General features: G+C 45.0%; 2 protein-coding genes and 1 non-coding gene across 5 annotated transcripts in view; 1 reads left to right on the forward strand and 2 right to left on the reverse strand.

The window, feature by feature from the left end:
* Positions 1–8783: 8783 nt before the first annotated feature.
* Trnaa-agc (transfer RNA alanine (anticodon AGC)) lies at positions 8784–8856 on the reverse strand. Its single transcript has one exon. It is a non-coding gene; the product is annotated as a tRNA-Ala (tRNA).
* A 394-nt stretch (positions 8857–9250) lies between these two features.
* On the forward strand, positions 9251–14999 carry Tsr2 (TSR2 ribosome maturation factor). 2 transcript variants are annotated; one of them, XM_074064329.1, is made up of 6 exons: positions 9251–9408; positions 9568–9658; positions 12702–12793; positions 13541–13717; positions 13920–14069; positions 14863–14996. In XM_074064329.1, the coding sequence occupies exons 1-5, from the start codon at positions 9325–9327 to the stop codon at positions 14052–14054; spliced, it is 579 nt and encodes a 192-aa protein (XP_073920430.1). In that variant the 5' UTR covers positions 9251–9324; the 3' UTR covers positions 14055–14069; positions 14863–14996. The 2 variants fall into 2 exon arrangements, with proteins under 2 accessions (XP_073920430.1, XP_020041532.2); XM_020185943.2 differs by having other exon boundaries at positions 13920–14999.
* Fgd1 (FYVE, RhoGEF and PH domain containing 1) overlaps positions 14973–18488 on the reverse strand; it is a 40685-nt gene continuing 37169 nt past the window's right edge. For both annotated transcript variants that reach the window (XM_074064328.1, XM_074064327.1), the window contains 4 exons: positions 18261–18386; positions 17936–18097; positions 16451–16594; positions 14973–15914 (listed from right to left, as the gene is read on the reverse strand). In XM_074064328.1, the coding sequence (XP_073920429.1) occupies positions 15609–15914; positions 16451–16594; positions 17936–18097; positions 18261–18386 (738 nt within the window). In that variant the 3' untranslated portion in view covers positions 14973–15608. The remainder of the gene's footprint in view (positions 15915–16450; positions 16595–17935; positions 18098–18260; positions 18387–18488) is intronic.

Consider the following 18488-nt stretch of genomic DNA (forward strand, 5'->3'; position numbering starts at 1 on the left):
TGAAACAGAACTGCAAAACAAAACGGAGGGCCAATCCAGCAGAATAGAACAAACAGAAGACAGAATCTCAGAACTTGAAGATGAAATGGTAATTAAAGGAAAAACCGAAGAACTATTAATTAAACAACTCAAGACCTGTGAAAAGAAAATGCAAGAACTTACTGACTCCTGACTTCACAATACCTGACTTCAAACTATATTACAAAGCAATAACAATAAAAACAGCATGGTACTGGCACAAAAACAGACATGAAGACAAGTGGAACAGAATAGAGGACCCAGATATGAAGCCACACAACTATAACCAACTTGTCTTTGACAAAGGAGCTAAAAATAACGATGGAGAAATAGCAGCCTCTTCAACAAAAACTGCTGGGAAAACTGGTTAGCAGTCTGTGAAAAACTGAAACTAGATCCATGTATATCACCCTATACCAATATTAATTCAAAATGGATCAAGGATCTTAATGTCAGACCGCAAACTCTAAAGTTGATACAGGGAAGAGTAGGAACTACTCTGGAGTTAGTAGGTATAGGTAAGAACTTTCTCAATGAAACCCCAGCAGCACAGCAACTAAGAGATAGCATAGATAAATGGGACCTCATAAAGCTAAAAAGCTTCTGTTCATCAAAAGAAATGGTCTGTAAACTGAAGAGACCACCCTCAGAGTGGGAGAAAATATTTGCCAGCTACACATCCAGACAAAGGACTGATAACCAGAATATATAGGGAACTTAAAAACTAAATTCTCCCAAAACTAATGAACCAATAAAGAAATGGGCAAGTGCACTAAACAGAACTTTCTCAAAAGAAGAAATTCAAATGGTGAAAAAACACATGAAAAAATGCTCACCATCTCTAGCAAGAAAGGAAATGCAAATTAAAACCACACTAAGATTCTACCTCACCCGTTAGAATAGCCATCATCAAAAACACCACCAACAACAGGTGTTGGCGAGGATGCGGGGAAAAAGGAACCCTCTTACACTGTTGGTGGGAATGTAAACTAGTACAACCACTCTGGAAAAACATTTGGAGGCTACTTAAAAATCTAAACATTGATCTACCATATGATCCAGCAATACCACTCTTGGGAATATACCCAAAAGACTGTGACACAGGTTACTCCAGAGGCACCTGCACACCCATGTTTATTGCGGCACTATTCACAATAGCCAAGTTATGGAAACAGCCAAGATGCCCCACTACTGACGAATGGATCAAGAAAATGTGGTATCTATACACATTGGAATTCTATGCAGCCATGAAGAAGAACGAAATGTTATCATTCGCTGGTCAATGGATGGAATTGGTGAACATCATTCTGAGTGAGGTTAGCCTGGCCCAAAAGACCCTGATATGTGGACATTAGATCAAGGGCAAACACAACAAGGGGATTGGACTTTGAGCACATGATAAAAGCGAGAGCACACAAGGGAGGGGTGAGGATAGGTAAGACACCTAAAAAATTAGCTAGCAGTTGTTGCCCTTAACGCAGAGAAAGTAAAGCAGATACCTTAAAAGCAACTGAGGCCAATAAGAAAAGGGGACCAGGAACTACAGAAAAGGTTAGATCAAAAAGAATTAACCTAGAAGGTAACACAGATGCACAGGAAATTAATGTGAGTCAACTCCCTATATAGCTATCCTTATCTCAACCAGCAAAAACCCTTGTTCCTTTCTATTATTGCTTATACTCTCTCTTCAACAAAATTAGAGATAATTTCAAAATAGTTTCTGCTGGGTATTGAGGGGTTGGGGGGGAGATGGAGGGGGCGGAGTGGGTGGTAAGGGAGTGGGGGGGCAGAAGGGAGAAATGACCCAAGCCTTGTATGCACATATGAATAATAAAACAATACAAAAAAAGGACCCTTATCTTGAAAACCTCATCACAAAAAATTGGGCTGATGGAGTGTCTCAAAGTGTACGCCCTGAGTTCAAACCCCAATATCGCAAAAAAAGAAAGAAAGAATAAATGAATGAAAGAAAAAGAAAAGAACAAAGAAAGGAAATGGTGGCATTAATGTGTCCCGAGAGAGATTTTTAGCCCTTTGATGTCAAAGTGTCACCCATGAGTCACTTACATAGACCTCAGTGAAGGATGGGTAATTTCAATCAGTTTGTGATAGACAAGGAGCCTCCAAGTTTCTGAAAAACAATTTAGGCAATGGCTAACATTGTAACCCATACTTCAGAGCTGTTTGGGAGTAGACTGCTTAGCTACATGACCTCTAAAATTGGTGATCAAAAGCAAGTAACTAAAAGCAAGAGAACCTAGAGGGTTTCTTCAGGTTTTTCCTTGGTTTTCCAAGTAATCCTCTAGTCTCAGTCCTCTAAGTAGCTGGGAGTACAAGTGTACTGCTATCTTTGGCCTTAAACCGTTTTAATATAATTAATTTCCTTTGTAATCCTAGATTTTATTTTATGGATTTACAAATATTTATCCTGGCATCTAAGATTGCCAAGGCACAAAAAGGGGGAACTCTGTGTCAAAGGAGTCTCGGGCTTAGACTTCAAACTCTCAGGGATCATTCGGAGCCCTTTGTGTGGAAGTACCTAGCAGGCCTGTTCTCTATCTGTATCAGGCCCCGGGAACTCCAGCTGGGGTGCTTCATCTCAGTATCTTTTTTTTTTCTTTTTGTTTTTTTTGACACAAGAACCTGCTATGTAGCCCAGGCTGGCCTTGAACTTGCGCTCCTCCTGCCTTCACCTCCTGAGTGCTGGGATTACAGGCACCACCAGACCTGGCAATCTGAGTAACTTTACTTGGGCCTTTCTGAATGCAGTCTAGTTTGCTGAGTCTATAGAAAGGAACCCTGAATGTGACCGATCTCATCTGATTGTGGAAGCTAAGCAGGGTCAGGCCTGGTTAGTATTTGGATGGGAGACTCTGCCTCCTGAGGTTCTCAGTCTGGAAAAGATAACAATTATTGTCACACACTCTGCTTTTTTCCACCTCTGTGTTTGCACACACCGTTTCCTCTTCAGGGAAGGCTCTTTCTTGCTTTTAGTAACACATTTCTACCCCCATACATATAAACTCCCCATCATTCAGCAAAATTCCACAAACACTTGAAGAATTGGCTCAATCAGCCTCAGATGTTATGTCCTCCCAAAGGCCTGCTGCAACCCTCAAGGCTAGGTCAGGAACCCTCTGCTGGATTGTCACAGGCCTCTGTGCTCCTTTCTCTTCTACCATTGCCAAGAGATGAATTTATCATAAAACTAATAAAGTCTTAGCCTCAGGGCCCATGCTTACATAGGCTACTTCCAAGTCTTTGGTTATTGGGTATGGTCAACTTAGATAATACTGAAGCTTTATCACCGAACAAGGTAAAGTAGACTACCCTGAAATCTCTAGTTCATGCATAAAAGAAACTATATAGACATTTTCCTAAATGTGATAACAATCTTAAAATTTACATTACTATTGGACTGGAGACATTGCTCAAAGTGGTAAAAGCACTTGCCTAGCAAGCGAAAGGCCCTGAATTCAAACCCCAGTACCACACAAATTTTTTATATTGCTGATAGTGAATTGTGAAGTTGAAAGTTTTCTTTTTTTGTTTGGTTTTTTTTTTTTTTTGGCAGTACTCCCGGAAAAAAAAAAAAAGATCCTGAAAATTACCTCGGTTCTTGTGTCCAGTAGGAGAAGAATTCAAGCAAGACACAAAGATTTAGTAAAAGTAACAGTAAAGTCTATTAGGAGAGGAACAGGGGGAAGAAAAGAGAGAGAAGCATTTCCTGTTCCCCACGCAGGAAATGGGAGCAAAGACTCAAAATGGTGGTCCCCAACTCTTAGTTTTCTATTGGAGAGGTGGGGGAATACACGTGGTCAAAGATAATGAATGGGTCTGGGTGTCTGAGATTGTTGGGTCTAGGGGATCAGAAGACAAAATGAGCCAGTGCCCCATCTCCCATGAGAGCACCGTGGGTGCCATATCCTGTAAAGGGCTTCACAAGTCATGGCCTCTTGGGATGCCTCAAAATGCCACAAGGCTGATAAGCAGGAGGATTTCACAGAACTGTGTATATGTTCCTGTAGACATATGGTAAGAGACCATTCCACTCCTGACTCCTGCACCTCCCCTCCCCCACAGAGTGTGTTTCTACAAAGATATATCAAAAGGCCACTCCATCCCTGACTCCTAACTCCCTTCCCCAACAAAAAGGACCCAAATAAAAACTCCACCTCTGTGAACGACAGGGAGCTACCAATTTTCCGGGCTCCCTGTCCACCTCTAAGGACGGCTTTACCTTCCTCTCTAATATATCCTACTTGTGTGTTGACCTTGTCGTCCCATGAGTCAATTTGCTGCCTCATGAGCCAACTCTTTGGCTAGTGAAGGCAAGGACTCTCACACCAGCCTGGCCCGCAACAAGACGACCGACAGGTAGTGGTCACCTTCCCAAATCACACCCAATCACACCCACATCCCACCCAAATCACAGAAACAATAAGTATGCTTTAGAATTTCCCTTTCATTACTCTCTACCCATCCAAGGATCCTGGTAGCTTACTAACATATAAAAGAGGAAAGCAGAAGCAGGTAGCTCCTCTCTGTCTCCCTGTTCCTTTAGCACCCAAAAGATGGGAGGGGGCTAGCTGCTATGGCTCTCCTTGTTCTAATGTCAGAGTCTGGCCCTTTAAATATTTATTAAAGTAATATAATTTCCCTGTCTCCTCTTATGGCCACCAGTTATGTCTAACTGCTACCTATCAGCAGTACTGGGGTTTGAACTCGGGGCCTTCCTAGACAGATGCTCTACCACCTGAGCCACACAACTGGCCCTGTGAAGTTGAAAATTTTCTGGACTACCAAAAATTAAAAAAAAAATTGACCAACCAAATTGAATTAAAATCAACTGAATTCTTTGTATTCTCTCTAAAAAAGTGAAATAATTATCATAAATAATTTTCATATAAAGAAGATATTGAGCTGGGCACTGGTAGCTTACGCCCATAATCTCAGCTACTCAGGATGCAGAGATCAGGAGAATCGTGGTTTGAAGCTGGCCTGGGTAAATAGTTCCATGAGACCATATCTTGAAAAAAACACTTCACAATAATAGGGCTGGTGGACTGGCTCAAAGTGAAGGCCCTGAGTTCAGTACCACAAAAAAAAAGGATGTTAAAGTGCTTTGACAAAATGTCATTTCCCCAAAATGTAGGAAAAATTGGTAGAGTGGTGAGTCAGGCAATTAATTGAAATATTTTATTTTTCTGAAAAAATAAAAATAAAAAAACAAAAAAAATTTTCTTGATTTGCCAGTTTTTAAAAATTTGTGCTGGTATTATCCCAGCACTTGGGAGGCTGAGGCAGGAGAAGGGAGAGTTCAAGGCTAGCCTGGGCTACATAGAGTTCAAGGTCTGCCTAAGCTGTATATTTGAGAACCTGTCTCAACCTCCACATCCCAAAAAATTGTAACTGAGGGATGGAGGTATGACTCAGTGATAGAGTGGGAGCTTAGCATGCTTGAGGCCCTGGGTTCAATCCTCAGCACCAAAAAATGAATTTGTAAAATTTGTGACTTCTCTAATAATTCTAAAGAAATACTCTCATACTTAATTTTGTCCTTTTTAGAACTTTTGAGGTGCTGGGATCAAACTCAAGTCCTCTACGACTGAGCTAAACATCCCAACCCTAGTCTGTTTTTTAAAAAAAGAAGGCTTGTAAAATTATTACTGAATCAGGTCTAGACTCACTCTGGACACCAATCGTAGTCTGTGGTCCTTGGACAATTCTGTATGCCAGATCACAAGGTTCTCTAGCATCCGGGCCAAACTCCATGCCCCAGAAGGTTTAGCACAGGTCCAGGCATGGAAGTGACAGTACTGTTTGTTAGCATGACCAGTTTGTGATCTTTGGTGTGTGAGGGAAATCACCCAGGATACTCTAAGATATTCTTCTAAAAAGAAATTTATTGAGATATTGTTTACATGCCGAGGTGTACATTTTGAACAGTTTTTGAAACAAGTTTTCCCTATGGAGCCCAGGCAGTCTGGACCTCAAGATCCTCCTGTCTCAGACTTCGCAGTGCTGGGATGGCAGGCATGCAACACCACACCCAGCAAAAATCTTTAAAAACTGAAAAATTCCACAAACATTTTGAAAGCCAAGACTGGCTTCTTCTTTGAACAGTTTTTAGTATGTTTACATTACTAAACACATACTACTGGGTTGGAGGTGTGGCTGAAGATGTAGAATGCCTCCCTTGCAAGTGTGAAGCCCTGAGTTCAAACCCCAGTACTGCTGCAAAAGAAAAAACAAAACAAAACAAAAACAAACTATTGGGTCTGAAGACTTAGGGCAGATGAGTGAGTATCCCATCCCCCCATGGAGAGCACTACACTCCTGCTTCCTGAGAAGGAGTTGTAAAACTGCATTTCTGCACCCTGAAGAGGAGATACAGGTTCTGATAGATCTGCCACAGGGCTGATGAGCAAAATGCTCTCAAGATTGTTTTCCCTCCCTATAAGGGGCAAACAGACCAGCTCATCTAAGAAAGCCTGCGAATCCATGGCCAATGAAAGAGCCCACCTAACTCTTACCTAAACCCATAGCCAAAACATCCATAAAAATCCCTGCCTTCACCTGAGCAGTGAGCTACTGGTTTCCGGGCTCCGCTGTTTGCTCTAGCTGTAGCCTTTCCTTTCTCTCTAATAAATCCTACTTCCTATACCGGCTTTGCCTCATCAATCACCTGCCTCACTAGCCAGTTCTCTGGCTTGTGAAGGCAAAGACCCTTGACACTGGCATGTAACAAAACCAAACCAAAAAACAAACAAAACCAAAAACAGTATTAGGTTGGATTAGTTTGCTGGGGCTGCCATAACAAAATAGGACAGATTGGCTTATAAAACAAAAGTGTATTTTCTCACAGTTCTAGAGGCTAGAGGTTTGAGATCAAGGATTGGTTTCTTCTGATTTTCTTCTTGGTGTTTTTCATTTAGACTTGCTGTGTGCTCCCATGGTTGTCTCTCTGTGAATACTCCTACCTGTTCTCTCTCTCTCTCTCTCTCTCACCTATTCTTTCTAAGGATATAAATCTATTGGATTATAGCCTACTCATATGACTTTATTTCACTTTTATTACTTCCATGTGGCCCTACCCAAATGCAGTCAGATTCTGAGGTACTGGGCGTTAGGCTTTCATGTATGAGCTTTAAGTGGGGAGAGCACACAATTTAGCATAACAGTAACCATTACCATATCTAATTTTAGAACATTTTCATTACCCCCCCAAAAGAAACTCCGACTAGGGCTGGGGGCATGGCCCCTGAACCCATTAGGAGTCACACCCTAACCTCCTGCTATGCCAGGGACAACCACACATCTGTTTTCTGTCTGTACAGGTGTGCCTATTGTGTACATTTCCTATAAATGGTATTTGCAGGGTTTTTTTGGCAGCACAGGGGTTTGAACTCAGGGCCTCAAACTTGCTAGGTAGATAGACACTCTGCCAGTCCTGCAGTGTCTTTTGACTGATTACTAGTGATTTCAGTAATTTGAGTCTTTCTATTTTTCTTAGTCAGTCTAGCTAATGGTTTGTAAGTTTGTTGATCTTCTCAAATAACTGACTTTTGGCTTCAGTAATTTTCTCCATTGCCTTTCTAGTCTCTGTTTCATTTATTCCTGTTTTTTTCTTTATTAAATCCTTTCGTAAGCTTGCTTTGGGATTACTTTGCTTTTCTTTCTTACTTTCCTAAGGTGGACACTTAGGTTATTAATTTGAGACCTCTTTGATTTTTAAATATTTACAGTTAAAATTTTTTAAGTTTTAAGCTAAATTTTTCCCTCTAAATGTTTCTTCAGCTGCGTCTAATAATTTTTGGTATGCTGTGTTTTTGTTTTCATTCATTTCCAAATGTTTTCCAATTTCCCCTGTGAGTTTTTTCTTTGACCCATTCATTATTATGGAGTGTGTAAATTTCCATGTGCTTGTGAATTTCACAAGCTTCTTTTTGTTATTGATTTCTAATTTCAGGAAATTGTATTATTTCAATCTTTTCTTTTGTTGTGTTGGGGAGGAAACCCAGGGCTCCAGCATGCTAGGCAAGTGCTTTACCACGGAGCTGCATCTCCAGCCTGCAATCCTTTAAAATCCATTGAGGCCTGCTTTATGGACTACTATTAGTATATCCTGGAGAATGTTCTTGTGTACTTCAGAAAAATGTGAGTGCTGCGCTTATTGTGGTGGCAAAGGCCCATAAACATAGCACTCAGGAGGCTGAGGCAGGAGGATCATGAGTTCAAGGTCAGCCTGGGCTAGCTGGGAGCCCCCATCTCAAAAACTTGTATTCTGCTATTTTTGTTTGCAGTGTTCTAAACATGCTAGGAAGCTGTTGAAAATGCAGAATTTTTAGAGATAAGGGCAAAATAGTTTCTGCCGGGTATTGGGGGGGGAGAGGGAGGAGGTGGGGGTGGGTGGTAAGGGAGGGGGTGGGGGCAGGGGGGAGAAATGACCCAAGCATTGTATGCACATATGAATAATAAAATAAATAAATAAATAAAATAAATCCTTCCGACTTTCATTAAAAAAAAAAGAAAGAAAAAGAAAATGCAGAATTTTTAGGCTGTGCTTCCTGAGTCCTCTGCCCCAGAGCCTAGGGTCTGTATCTGTAGTAAGCTCCCCACATCTATTTTGCACAGCAAGTACACAAATATGGAAGTCAAGGTCTCACACATCCCGCACGGTTGGCATCCTGTGATTTAATTATTACAGGTGAGTAAGCGTGGTGGTGTTATCTTTCACGTCAAAGGGCTTTTTTTTTTTTTTTTGGTGGTACTGAGGTTTGAACTCAGGGCCTCATGCTTGCTAGGCAGGTGCTCTATCAGTTAAGCCATTCCACCAGCCCTCTTTTTTTGTTTTAATACTCATATAGTTAGCATTTATTTACAAACGATACGGCCAGAGAGCAGAAAAAGTAATTATGAGATATTTTATGGTGTATTATTGCTAAATTATTACACATTAATTCATGTGTCTGATATAATGCATGTAGAGTTCTGTGCACTGATCAAATATACATTTTTTAAAAATTTTTCCAAAGAGAATTTAAAAAGAGCCCTTTTTTTCTTTCTTTTTCGCGGTATGGGGCTTGAACGCAGGCCGTCTCGCTTGCTACGCGGACGCGCTCGCTCGAGCCACGCCCCAATGTCCCACGAACTTTTCTATTGGTCTAGTCTATCTGCACCTGGCTCTTCCGCGGACCTCGGTGGAAAGGCGCGTCTGCGTTCTTGACTCGGCATTCGGCTCGTTTTGTCTGGAGCAGGCTGCGGAGGGATTGGGCCGCGCGGCCTTCACGTGTTCTCGATCGGATGATGGCGGGTGCCGGGGAAGACGCGCGAGCTCTCTTTAGCGTTGGCGTCCACGCAGCGCTAGACGCCTGGCCCGCTTTACAGGTGAGCGAGGCCACGGGACAAGGATTAAGGGCCAGGACAAAAAAGGAGTTGGCCGAGCGAGGCTCCTGAGTCTTGGCTGGGCGGTGTAGGCGGCGGACTACTGGGCCACCCTCGGCCGCTTCCCAAGCTGACATGGTGGGCTTGGGCCTGTGTTCGCAGATCGCGGTGGAGAATGGTTTCGGGGGAGTGCACAGCCAGGAGAAGGCCGAGTGGCTAGGGGGTGCAGTAGTAGATTACTTCATCTCAAATGGTAAGTGTGAGTCGCAGCGTGGAGAGGAAGCCCGCACTTTTTCTCTGTTTTTTTTTTTGAGGGGCGGGGAACGGGGGGCGATACTGCGTTTGAACTCAGGACCTCACGCTTGCTACCTCTACCGCTTGAGCCACTCTGCCAGCGAGCCCGCACTTATTAAGCAATTATCGGTTGCTACCTAAAAGAGAGGTGGATCTAGTTCAGGCTTTGGAGTCAGGATCCTGGGTTCGAGTGCTTTATGGTCTGTGTCACTGAATCATGCTGTTACCCTAGACAAGGCATTTTATCTTCCTGAGACTCAGTTTCCTAGTTCCTAAAATGGGTATGACAGCATCTACCCCAGAATTACGTGAGTCATAACAAGTAACTTAAAAATTGTTGGGCTAAGCCGAGCTCTAGTGGCTCATCTCTGTAATCCCACCACTTAGGACGCTGAGATCAGGAGGATCACGTTTTGAGGCCAGCCCGGGCAAATAGTTCGAGAGACACCCCCCCCCCCACCAAATCTCCAAAATAATCAGAATAAAATGGACTGGAGGTGTGGCTCAAGTGGTAGAGCGCCGCAAACTTGATGCCCCCAGTTCAAACACCAGTACCACAAAAAAAATTGGTTTTGGTGGGCTAGGACTGTAGTTTTGTGGTAGAACATTTTTTCCTAGAATGCTTAGGGCCCTGGGTTCGATCTCCAGCACCACAGAAAAAAGGTAGCAACCATCTTTAATAAAATTAAAAAGAAGCATATACAACTAATGATATGTTGTCCAACTCACATCCAAAATGTTCAACATGTCAGAAATATAAATATTTTACATCTAAAAGAGATGTTAAAAGATTTAAGTTTTCAAAATACAGTAATTTATTGTTTTAGTACATTTCAGTTTAGCCTAGCCTCTTTTCTGTCCTCTTTTTCTGGTACTGGGACTTGAATTAAGGGCGTCTGGCTTAATTCTCTACCACTTGAACCACACTCCCAGTCCATGACCTAGCCACATTTCAAGTGCTTGGTAACCACATGTGGGAACTTGGATACCTTAGGCTGTCTTGAGGATTGTACAAGATCAAGGGGCCCAGTAAAGGGCATAGTCAATGCTGTGACTTTTATAAAAGACTTCATTTTCTACCTTTGGACTTGCTATCAGGCCAAGTCATATCAGGAAAGTTTACTATCTTGTGAGATATTGAGACAAATGAATGGACAGATACAAAACTGCAGATAGTGTTGTGATAAAAAGGAACTTAGGGTTCTTGAAGTAAAATAAGCCTGGGGAGGAGGTCTCAGCTCCTGTGGTAATTGCCCTGGGGCTTAAGTGATGAAAGGGAGTTAGCTGAGTGGTGGGGGGGGGGAGGCAGAGAAAGCAACACTCCTGAGTCTCTGCTATGAAAAGATTTTGGAATGTGGCAGAGAGATTTTGGAAAGAGTTTGGAATGTGGCAGAGAAGATTTTGGAAAGTGTTTGGAATGTGGCAGAGGGTTCTATTGTAGTGAGGGTGGGGAGAGTGGAGAAGTGGTAGAGAATGTAGGGGGGGCAGGGAGACACTTTGAGGGTAAGATATGGAAGGTCTTATGTGCCTTTGCCAAAATGTATGCTATGGAAGACTTATTCAGTTTGATGTTCAGTCAAATTATGTAAGCTCTTTTCTTCTTCCACTGAAGAGTCATAACACTCATTAACATATTCAAGGCATGTATAAGATAAGAACCACTAGAAAGAACCTGTTTGCCTTTGTTTTTCATTACCTTTCTATAGATCGCTTCCCTTAAAACTCAGTAGAACAGATGTTTCCCAAAGGCAAACTATGAAACATTCCAGTAGGTGATAAAAATTCATGGGCAGGTTCTAAGGTGAGTAATAGGATGGGATTTGCTGGCTAGAAAGTTCAGAAAGTAATCATGGAGTAGACAGGGAAAGAGTCGGGAGAAGGCCATTTTGGTCTAGAAAATGATGGGGCCTGAAGTAAAGCAATGTCAGTAGTCGTGGGAAAGAAAGGGGTGGTTAGGGCATTGAGTGCTTAGCTGTAGAGGAGGGAGGGGAAAAGAGGCAGGTTTCTGGTTTGAGTGGTAGGCGGATAAGGTGATTTCATGGATTAGAGTAACCATGGAGGATGAGATACAGGTTTGGAGGGTAACATGGAGTCAGAGTCTGGGTACGGGAGACTTAGGGGCTTGAGTCACCTGTCAAACATGTAGGCACACACATAGTCTGAGGTGGAGACAGATTCAGGTCATATTAGATTTGAGTGATAGGGAAAAGCAAGGAGGTGGATGAGCTGTCCAAGGGAGAACATATACAGAGAGAAGAGTTAAAGAATAATTCAGAAAATGTAGAGTGTGGGCCTGGAAGAAAACTGAAGCCCAGAGAGCAGGGCTTGGCCAGAGTAGGAGGTTGGTGTCAATACTGTGATGATTTCCTCATCGAAAGTACAACATCCACTTTTTTTTGTGGTACTGGGAATTTGAACTCACAGCCTATATTTTGAGTCACTCCACCAGCCATTTTTTTGTGATGGGTTTTTTGAGATAGGGTCTCGTGGACTGTTTTCCCAGGCTGGCTTTGAACTGAAGTCCTCCTGATCTCTGCCTCCTGAGTAGCTAGGATTATAGGCATGTCACCAGTGCCTGACCCACATCCACTTATTGCCCATTGGTCTATGGCCTCCTTGCATGAGTGGAGTCCAGTTGTGAAGGGTCTCAATATTTTAGAACTTTTCAGCGCCTAAGTGGTGGATTAGGGATCTCCCCTGTGCCAGGCATTGTATTAGGTGACTCCTTATAATGGGGACCTTTAATGAGCCCACTCGTAGCCTCACTTTACAGATGAGAAAACTGAGGTTCTCTGAGGAGTAAGTTGCTTGCTCAAAGTCATGTAGAGGGGAGGGAGTTAAAATAGGGCAGATAAAAGAGCATTTTAGTGCACAAATGCTCACTGCATGAGCTTTTCCCCACCAACCAGACGCAGACCCACCAAAGGGTATTGGAGAGTAGTGGGCAGGAGTGATGAAGTTGGCTGGTCTTTGACCAAAGGGCCCTGTCCTTTCCTACTCAGCTGACTTGCAGCTAGATGAAGTGGAAGATTTCCTTGGAGAGCTGATGACCAATGAGTTTGACACGGTTGTGGAGGATGGGAGCCTGCCCCAGGTGAGCTTATCATGGACATGGCTGCCATCTCCTTGCCTGTAGTCTGCTACCGACTGTTGGTTTTGGATCAAGACTCTTGGCTGTAACCATTCTTCTCTTGGCTTATACATAAGACACTTCCAAGACTCCCTATTGCTGAGGAAAAACTCTGTAGTCTTTTTGGGCCTTGCCAAACCTTACCTTTCTTGTAGTCTCTCCATATATCATTCCTTATTCCCATCACAAGGTTAGGCTGAGCCAGGTTGATTTCTATCCCTATTTGGTTAACATTACTCCCCCTGGTGAGACTGCCTTCCCTTTTGCATCTTCTGCCTTTTAGTTCTAGTGCCTTCCCTGCTAGGAGGCCTTCCTTCAATGCTTCATACCCTCAACTGAACCCTTCCGGTGTGGTTGCTTCATTGGTGAATTTCTCTTTTTTTCTTTTCTTTTCAGTACTGGGGTTTGAACTCAGGGCCTACACCTTGAGCCACTCCACCAGCCCTTTTTTGTGAAGGGTTTTTAGAGATAGGGTCTCACAGAACCATTATCCCAGGCTGGCTTCGAACTGTGATCCTCCTGATCTCTGCCTCCTGAGTAGCTAGGATTATAGGTGTGAGCTACCAGTGTCCTGCGAATTTCTTAGGGGAGAAAAAACTCCATTCTCTTCTGGAAACTCCCATCCCCTTCCCTACTCTTGTTTGTATATTTGGGTTGGTTGTGAAATAGATTCTCTGGAAAATCCACGCTGCTTGAATGCTTTCTTGTTAGGTGAGCCAGCAGCTGCAGACCATGTTCCACCATTTTCAGAGGGGTGATGAGGCTGCTCTGAGGGAGATGGCCTCTCACATCACCCAAAAAAAGTACAAAGTCACAGCCACTGCACATAGGGGAGTCAGAGAGACCGATGAGCATGAAGATGATGTGGACAGCGTGGAAGAGATGGAGGTAAAGGGGGTGCCTCTTGGGTGGAGGGGATACAGATGTTTTCAGTTTTCTGAGAGAGCAGCTAGATTCACAGGGTAGTGATGATGGTGGTGGTGGTGGTGGTAGGGGTAGCTCACACAGCCAATCCTGGGAAAGTTGGGAGTAGAGCTTGGGTCTCCAGTGGCTCATGTATTTAGTGCTTTCTCCTGTATTTCCCCTCCAGGTCACAGATACGACTGATGGGGCTGCTACAGCTGGGGTCTGCTCTCAGCCTGAACCATCTGAACCAAATACCCAGACTATTAAAGAAGAGGATATAGTGGAAGATGGTTGGACCATTGTCCGGAGGAAGAAATGAGTGGGGCTGGAAATGGTTTGGACCCTTGTTAGGCGTTCTGAGACTTATTTGTAGGAACGTTTTTGGGGGGCTGTAGACCTCTGGATTGGTTACTCTATCCCCACCCTCTTCCCTGCTTTGCTGTCCAGCTCTCTCCAGGGGAAGAAAAGCCCTAAGGTACTTGGCTGTGGGGTGATGTGACCTACTCCACCTTACCCCTTGAGCCTTAAGGTATCACCTGAGCGATGAGGCTGGGTTCCCCAGCATAGCGACTCTTGGGTGCAGTCAATGTAAAGAGAGGTAGGTGTGTGTGTGTGTGTGTGTGTGTGTGTGTGTGTGTGTGTGTGTCGACTCTTGGGTGCAGTCAATGTAAAGAGAGGTAGGTGTGTGTGTGTGTGTGTGTGTGTGTTCGTTTGAAGGAGGAGCTAGACTGGTGGACAGTGGGCAGATTGATTTGTGGAGAGGACTAGCACACAGCTGTAGGGTGCTGGCTTGGTCAGGAATGGTGAGGTGAACATGCAGACAGAAGAGAGAGTAGTTGAAGATGTGAAGGGAAGTAGCTCTGTTGCTTCTCCCCTACTCCCCAACCCCACATAGAGCATCTTGGGACCTCCCAGGAATGCTCCACTCCTTTACTGCAGCCCAGCCTCCCGCCCTGAGTTCCCTCAGGAATTCTAAGACCTGCTATGAGGTGAGGTTGGGAGAGTTGGGCTATTTTCTGTTTTCTCCAACCTCTTCACTTTCCCATCCCTTTTAAGTCCAGGGATAAGACTTAAGACCTTAATAAATAATACCTTCTTGTTTAATCTGTGGCTTGACCTGGAATCAGGCTTCTGGGAGCAGAGCTTCAGAGTTCAGCAAGGGAGCGGATCCTCGACCCACCCTAGTAGCCTGGTACTTCGGACAAACAAACAGATGGACGAAGAGATCACAGCAGTGTTCTGAAAGTTACTGTAAGCCTGAAATAAACTGTATTTTTCTTTAAAAAACAAAACAAAGAGTATTCATTGTCTTCCCTCCTGTTCCCCTGTCCTGCCCGGTGGCCCTGCCATGGGTCTGGACGATAAAATACTGGGTAGCCTTGGAGCCGGGGAGAAGCTATAAGCTGTGGGAGAGGCAGGAGGGATCTAGTGACCACCCCACATGGAGTACACATGAAGACACTGGCTGGAGAGACTGCAGGGGTGGTGTTGGGGCCCCAGGGTCAATGACAAAGCTGGCACTTGAATCCAGGTCTCCTGCCTCCGGTGCTTCTGGAATTGGGTGGAGGCAGGATCTGTGGGGTATCAATGGGGGAGGGGGAGATGGCCTAATTCAGGTCAGTCTAGCACTACCTCCCACCCTCCCTGGGGACAGGGATTTAAAAAAAAATTAACATCACTGTAGGAATAATTTTTTAAAAGCCCACGTTTTGTGAAAAGATGAATTAAAAAACCCAAGACCCAGCATTCGGGATTGAAAGTGCCCGTGATGGGAGTTCAAGTATTGACTGAGCTTGGAGGAGGGGGCTGGAGCCCCCAATCAGATAAGGGCAGCTAGAGTGTGGGGCTGGGGCTCCCAGTTACCCCAAACCCTCTAGGTCTTGTCTCGGGTCTGGGGAGCTTCTGGGGGCTCAGCAGTGGCTCCTGAAGCTGCCACTGGTGCCTCCTCCATTTCCCTGTCCTCAGACAGTGTGGGCCCTGGGCAGAACGTGTCCCCACGGCCTGCTCGGCCTAGCACAGCCATCCAGCGCCGCTGGAGTTCCTCTGTCTCCGGGCTGAAGTACCAGCTTAGGTGGCTCTGAGTGATCTTGAAGACGTGCCTTCTGTCAGGCCTCTCCCCTGCCTCAGGAGGCCCCACCTCAAAGCCTATGAGGGGCAGGCTGCGCTGGGCTTTCACATCCTGAGGAGGAAGGACAAAGTTGGGGTCACCTGGAGGCTAGGCCTTCCCCCCAGCTTCTAACTGGCTTGGCATCTGCTCCCATCTTTTCCTTCCCTTGCTCAAGAACTTTCCTTGTCTTTGTTGTAATCAACAGGAAAATGTTTGAACTGGGACCAGAATGCAGGCTGGTTCAAACACCTGTCTCCTCTTACACCTAAAACCTGCTAGTCTAGTCTCTTTAGCATGATGGTTTCAGGCCTTTGTCTAGGCTCTGGTCCCTATCTGCATGTTTTTTCCTACTCCAAATCAGACCTATCAGTCCCTGTCTCCTATTTGCTCCAGAAAGCCAGATTCCTGACCTCCCGTGTTTTCCCTCCATGCCTTGGTCCACAATCTCTCCTTGTCTCTAGCCAGACTTTGTCAAAAGGCTTGGGGTTCTGGTTTCTAGTATCATCCCATCCCCCCAAGGCCAAGGAGAGGACAAGGACTGGAGGGAAGAGGGGCAAGCCTGGGTTGGCCAGGTGGCTTTTCAGCCACCCAAAAAGTAGAATGCACACCTGAGGGGCTCCATAGATGTACAGCACCAAGGGTTCATTCTCCGGGACCACGAACCATGCCTTGTGCCATCCTTTCCCACCCTTCTCCATGTAGTGCAGGAAGCTGCAGATGACGCTGTTCTCAGCAGCCACTGAGGCCTGTTTCTGTGACCAGAGACATGGAAGATGTCAATTTTTTTTTTGGCAGTATGGGGTTTGAACTCAGGGCATACACCTTGAGCCACTCCACCAGCCCTTTTCTGTAAACGGTTTTTTTCAAGATGGGGTCTTGTGAACTACTTGCCAGGCTGGCTTTGAACTGCGATCCTCCTGATCTCTGCCTCCTGAATAGCTAGGATTACAGGCATGAGCCACCAGTGCCCGGCTGGAGGATGTCAATGTTGACAAAAGGTCTAGCTTGGTTGGCTTCTCTTGGCTTAAACAGCTCCCTTTTGTGTGGATTGCTCTCCCCATGTCTCAGACACAGGGAAGTTCAGGTGGCAGCAGTGATTTGGCTGTTGCCACCTAGTGAGTCAGGTAGCATTCAAAGTCAGGCTTGTCTGCCTGACTCAGGCCATGGCTATTACCTCTGAGAGCCAGAGAAGGTGTGTGCTGATCTCAACAGGGGCATCAGTCTATTTATTCCTCAAGTCATTCATGCATTCACGTTTCACCTTTTTTTTTCATCTTTCATCACACATCTGTTGCCTACAGTCCACTGAGAGGCAATCTAGCATTGTGGTTAAGGGGGTGGGTGGGTGGGTGGTTAAGCAGTCTGGCTTAGAATCCCAGCTCTAGATGAAAATGCACGGACTTGGAAGGAGAACACAGAGGGCTGTTGTGAGGATTAAATGAACTAACATATGCAAAGCATTTAGAATAGTTCCTGGCAAGAGTGAGCCCTCTTAAGTGTTAAATAAATGACTCTATTTGCTTAAAAAACAAATGCCAAAATGTATGTATGTGCACTGGCCTAGAGAGATAGGATAAGTGTTAACAGTGGTAACTTCTGGGTCGAAGGAATATAGTATTTTATATTTGCTTATGTTGTCCTACTTATCCTACTTTGTAATAAGAAAAGGCAATTTGTTAATTAAAAAAAAAATCCTAGCTCTGCCTATAGTCCCAGCTACTCAGAAGGCTGAAGCAGGAGGATTGCTTGGACCCAGCAGTTTGAGGACAGCCTGGGCAACACAGCAAGACCCTGTTTCAAAAACCAAAAGGAATCAAACTAGCTTTGCCAGTCATTGGCTGTGTAAAATCCAAATAATCTCTCTGTGCCTCAGTTTCCTTATTTGTAAACTAAGGATAAGAGTGTGGGTAGATTAGTTACTGTGAAGATTAAATGTGTGAAGCACTTACACTCACTCGCTTCACACCTGGGTCACTTGATCAGTGGGTACATACAGCACACCCTAGTATTTCAGAGATGCCAGGCCTCCTCTATCACTATGTAGGTGGCTGGGGCCCACTTGTGGGATAGTTAGTCAGGGGCCTGGCTCTTACCTCCAGGATGGACCTCCTGCGCTGGGGTGTATGCTGGCTGCAGGCTGAACTGCTTCCGGGTACCCCATGCAAGGCCACGTAGCAATCAGTACACACACGGTTGGAGCGGTTGTTGTCATAGATGAGGCGGGCCCGGAACTCAGAACACTTCCCACAAACCACCTGGTGTGGCAAGTGGGCAAGAGCAGCCTGATTCTAATGGTCCTTCCCCTTCAGTATACCAACAACCACAGCAGCCTCCCCCCTCTTGGAGGGTACCCACTCGGAAGTAGGCCTCTGTGCTGTCAGCCTGACCCCTCCTTAGCCCCTGCCTCTCAACACTCACATGCCCACAGGCCTTGCAGTGGTGCCTGCGTTTGGTGATGGAGTTGAAAGGCTCCTGGCAGCGCATGCACATGGTGACTTCCTTTTCCCGGATGGGCGTAGGTGCCCTCTTCCCAAGATCCACATTCTACGGGGAGGGCCAGGTCCAAGGTCAGAAACAGGGCTTCTGCCCAGTCTAGCCAGCCCTTGCCTCTGCCCCAAGGCTTCAATCATCATGGGTGGTGGGGGG

This window comes from Castor canadensis, chromosome X (assembly GCF_047511655.1).
Source record: "Castor canadensis chromosome X, mCasCan1.hap1v2, whole genome shotgun sequence".
Classification (NCBI taxonomy): domain Eukaryota; kingdom Metazoa; phylum Chordata; class Mammalia; order Rodentia; family Castoridae; genus Castor; species Castor canadensis.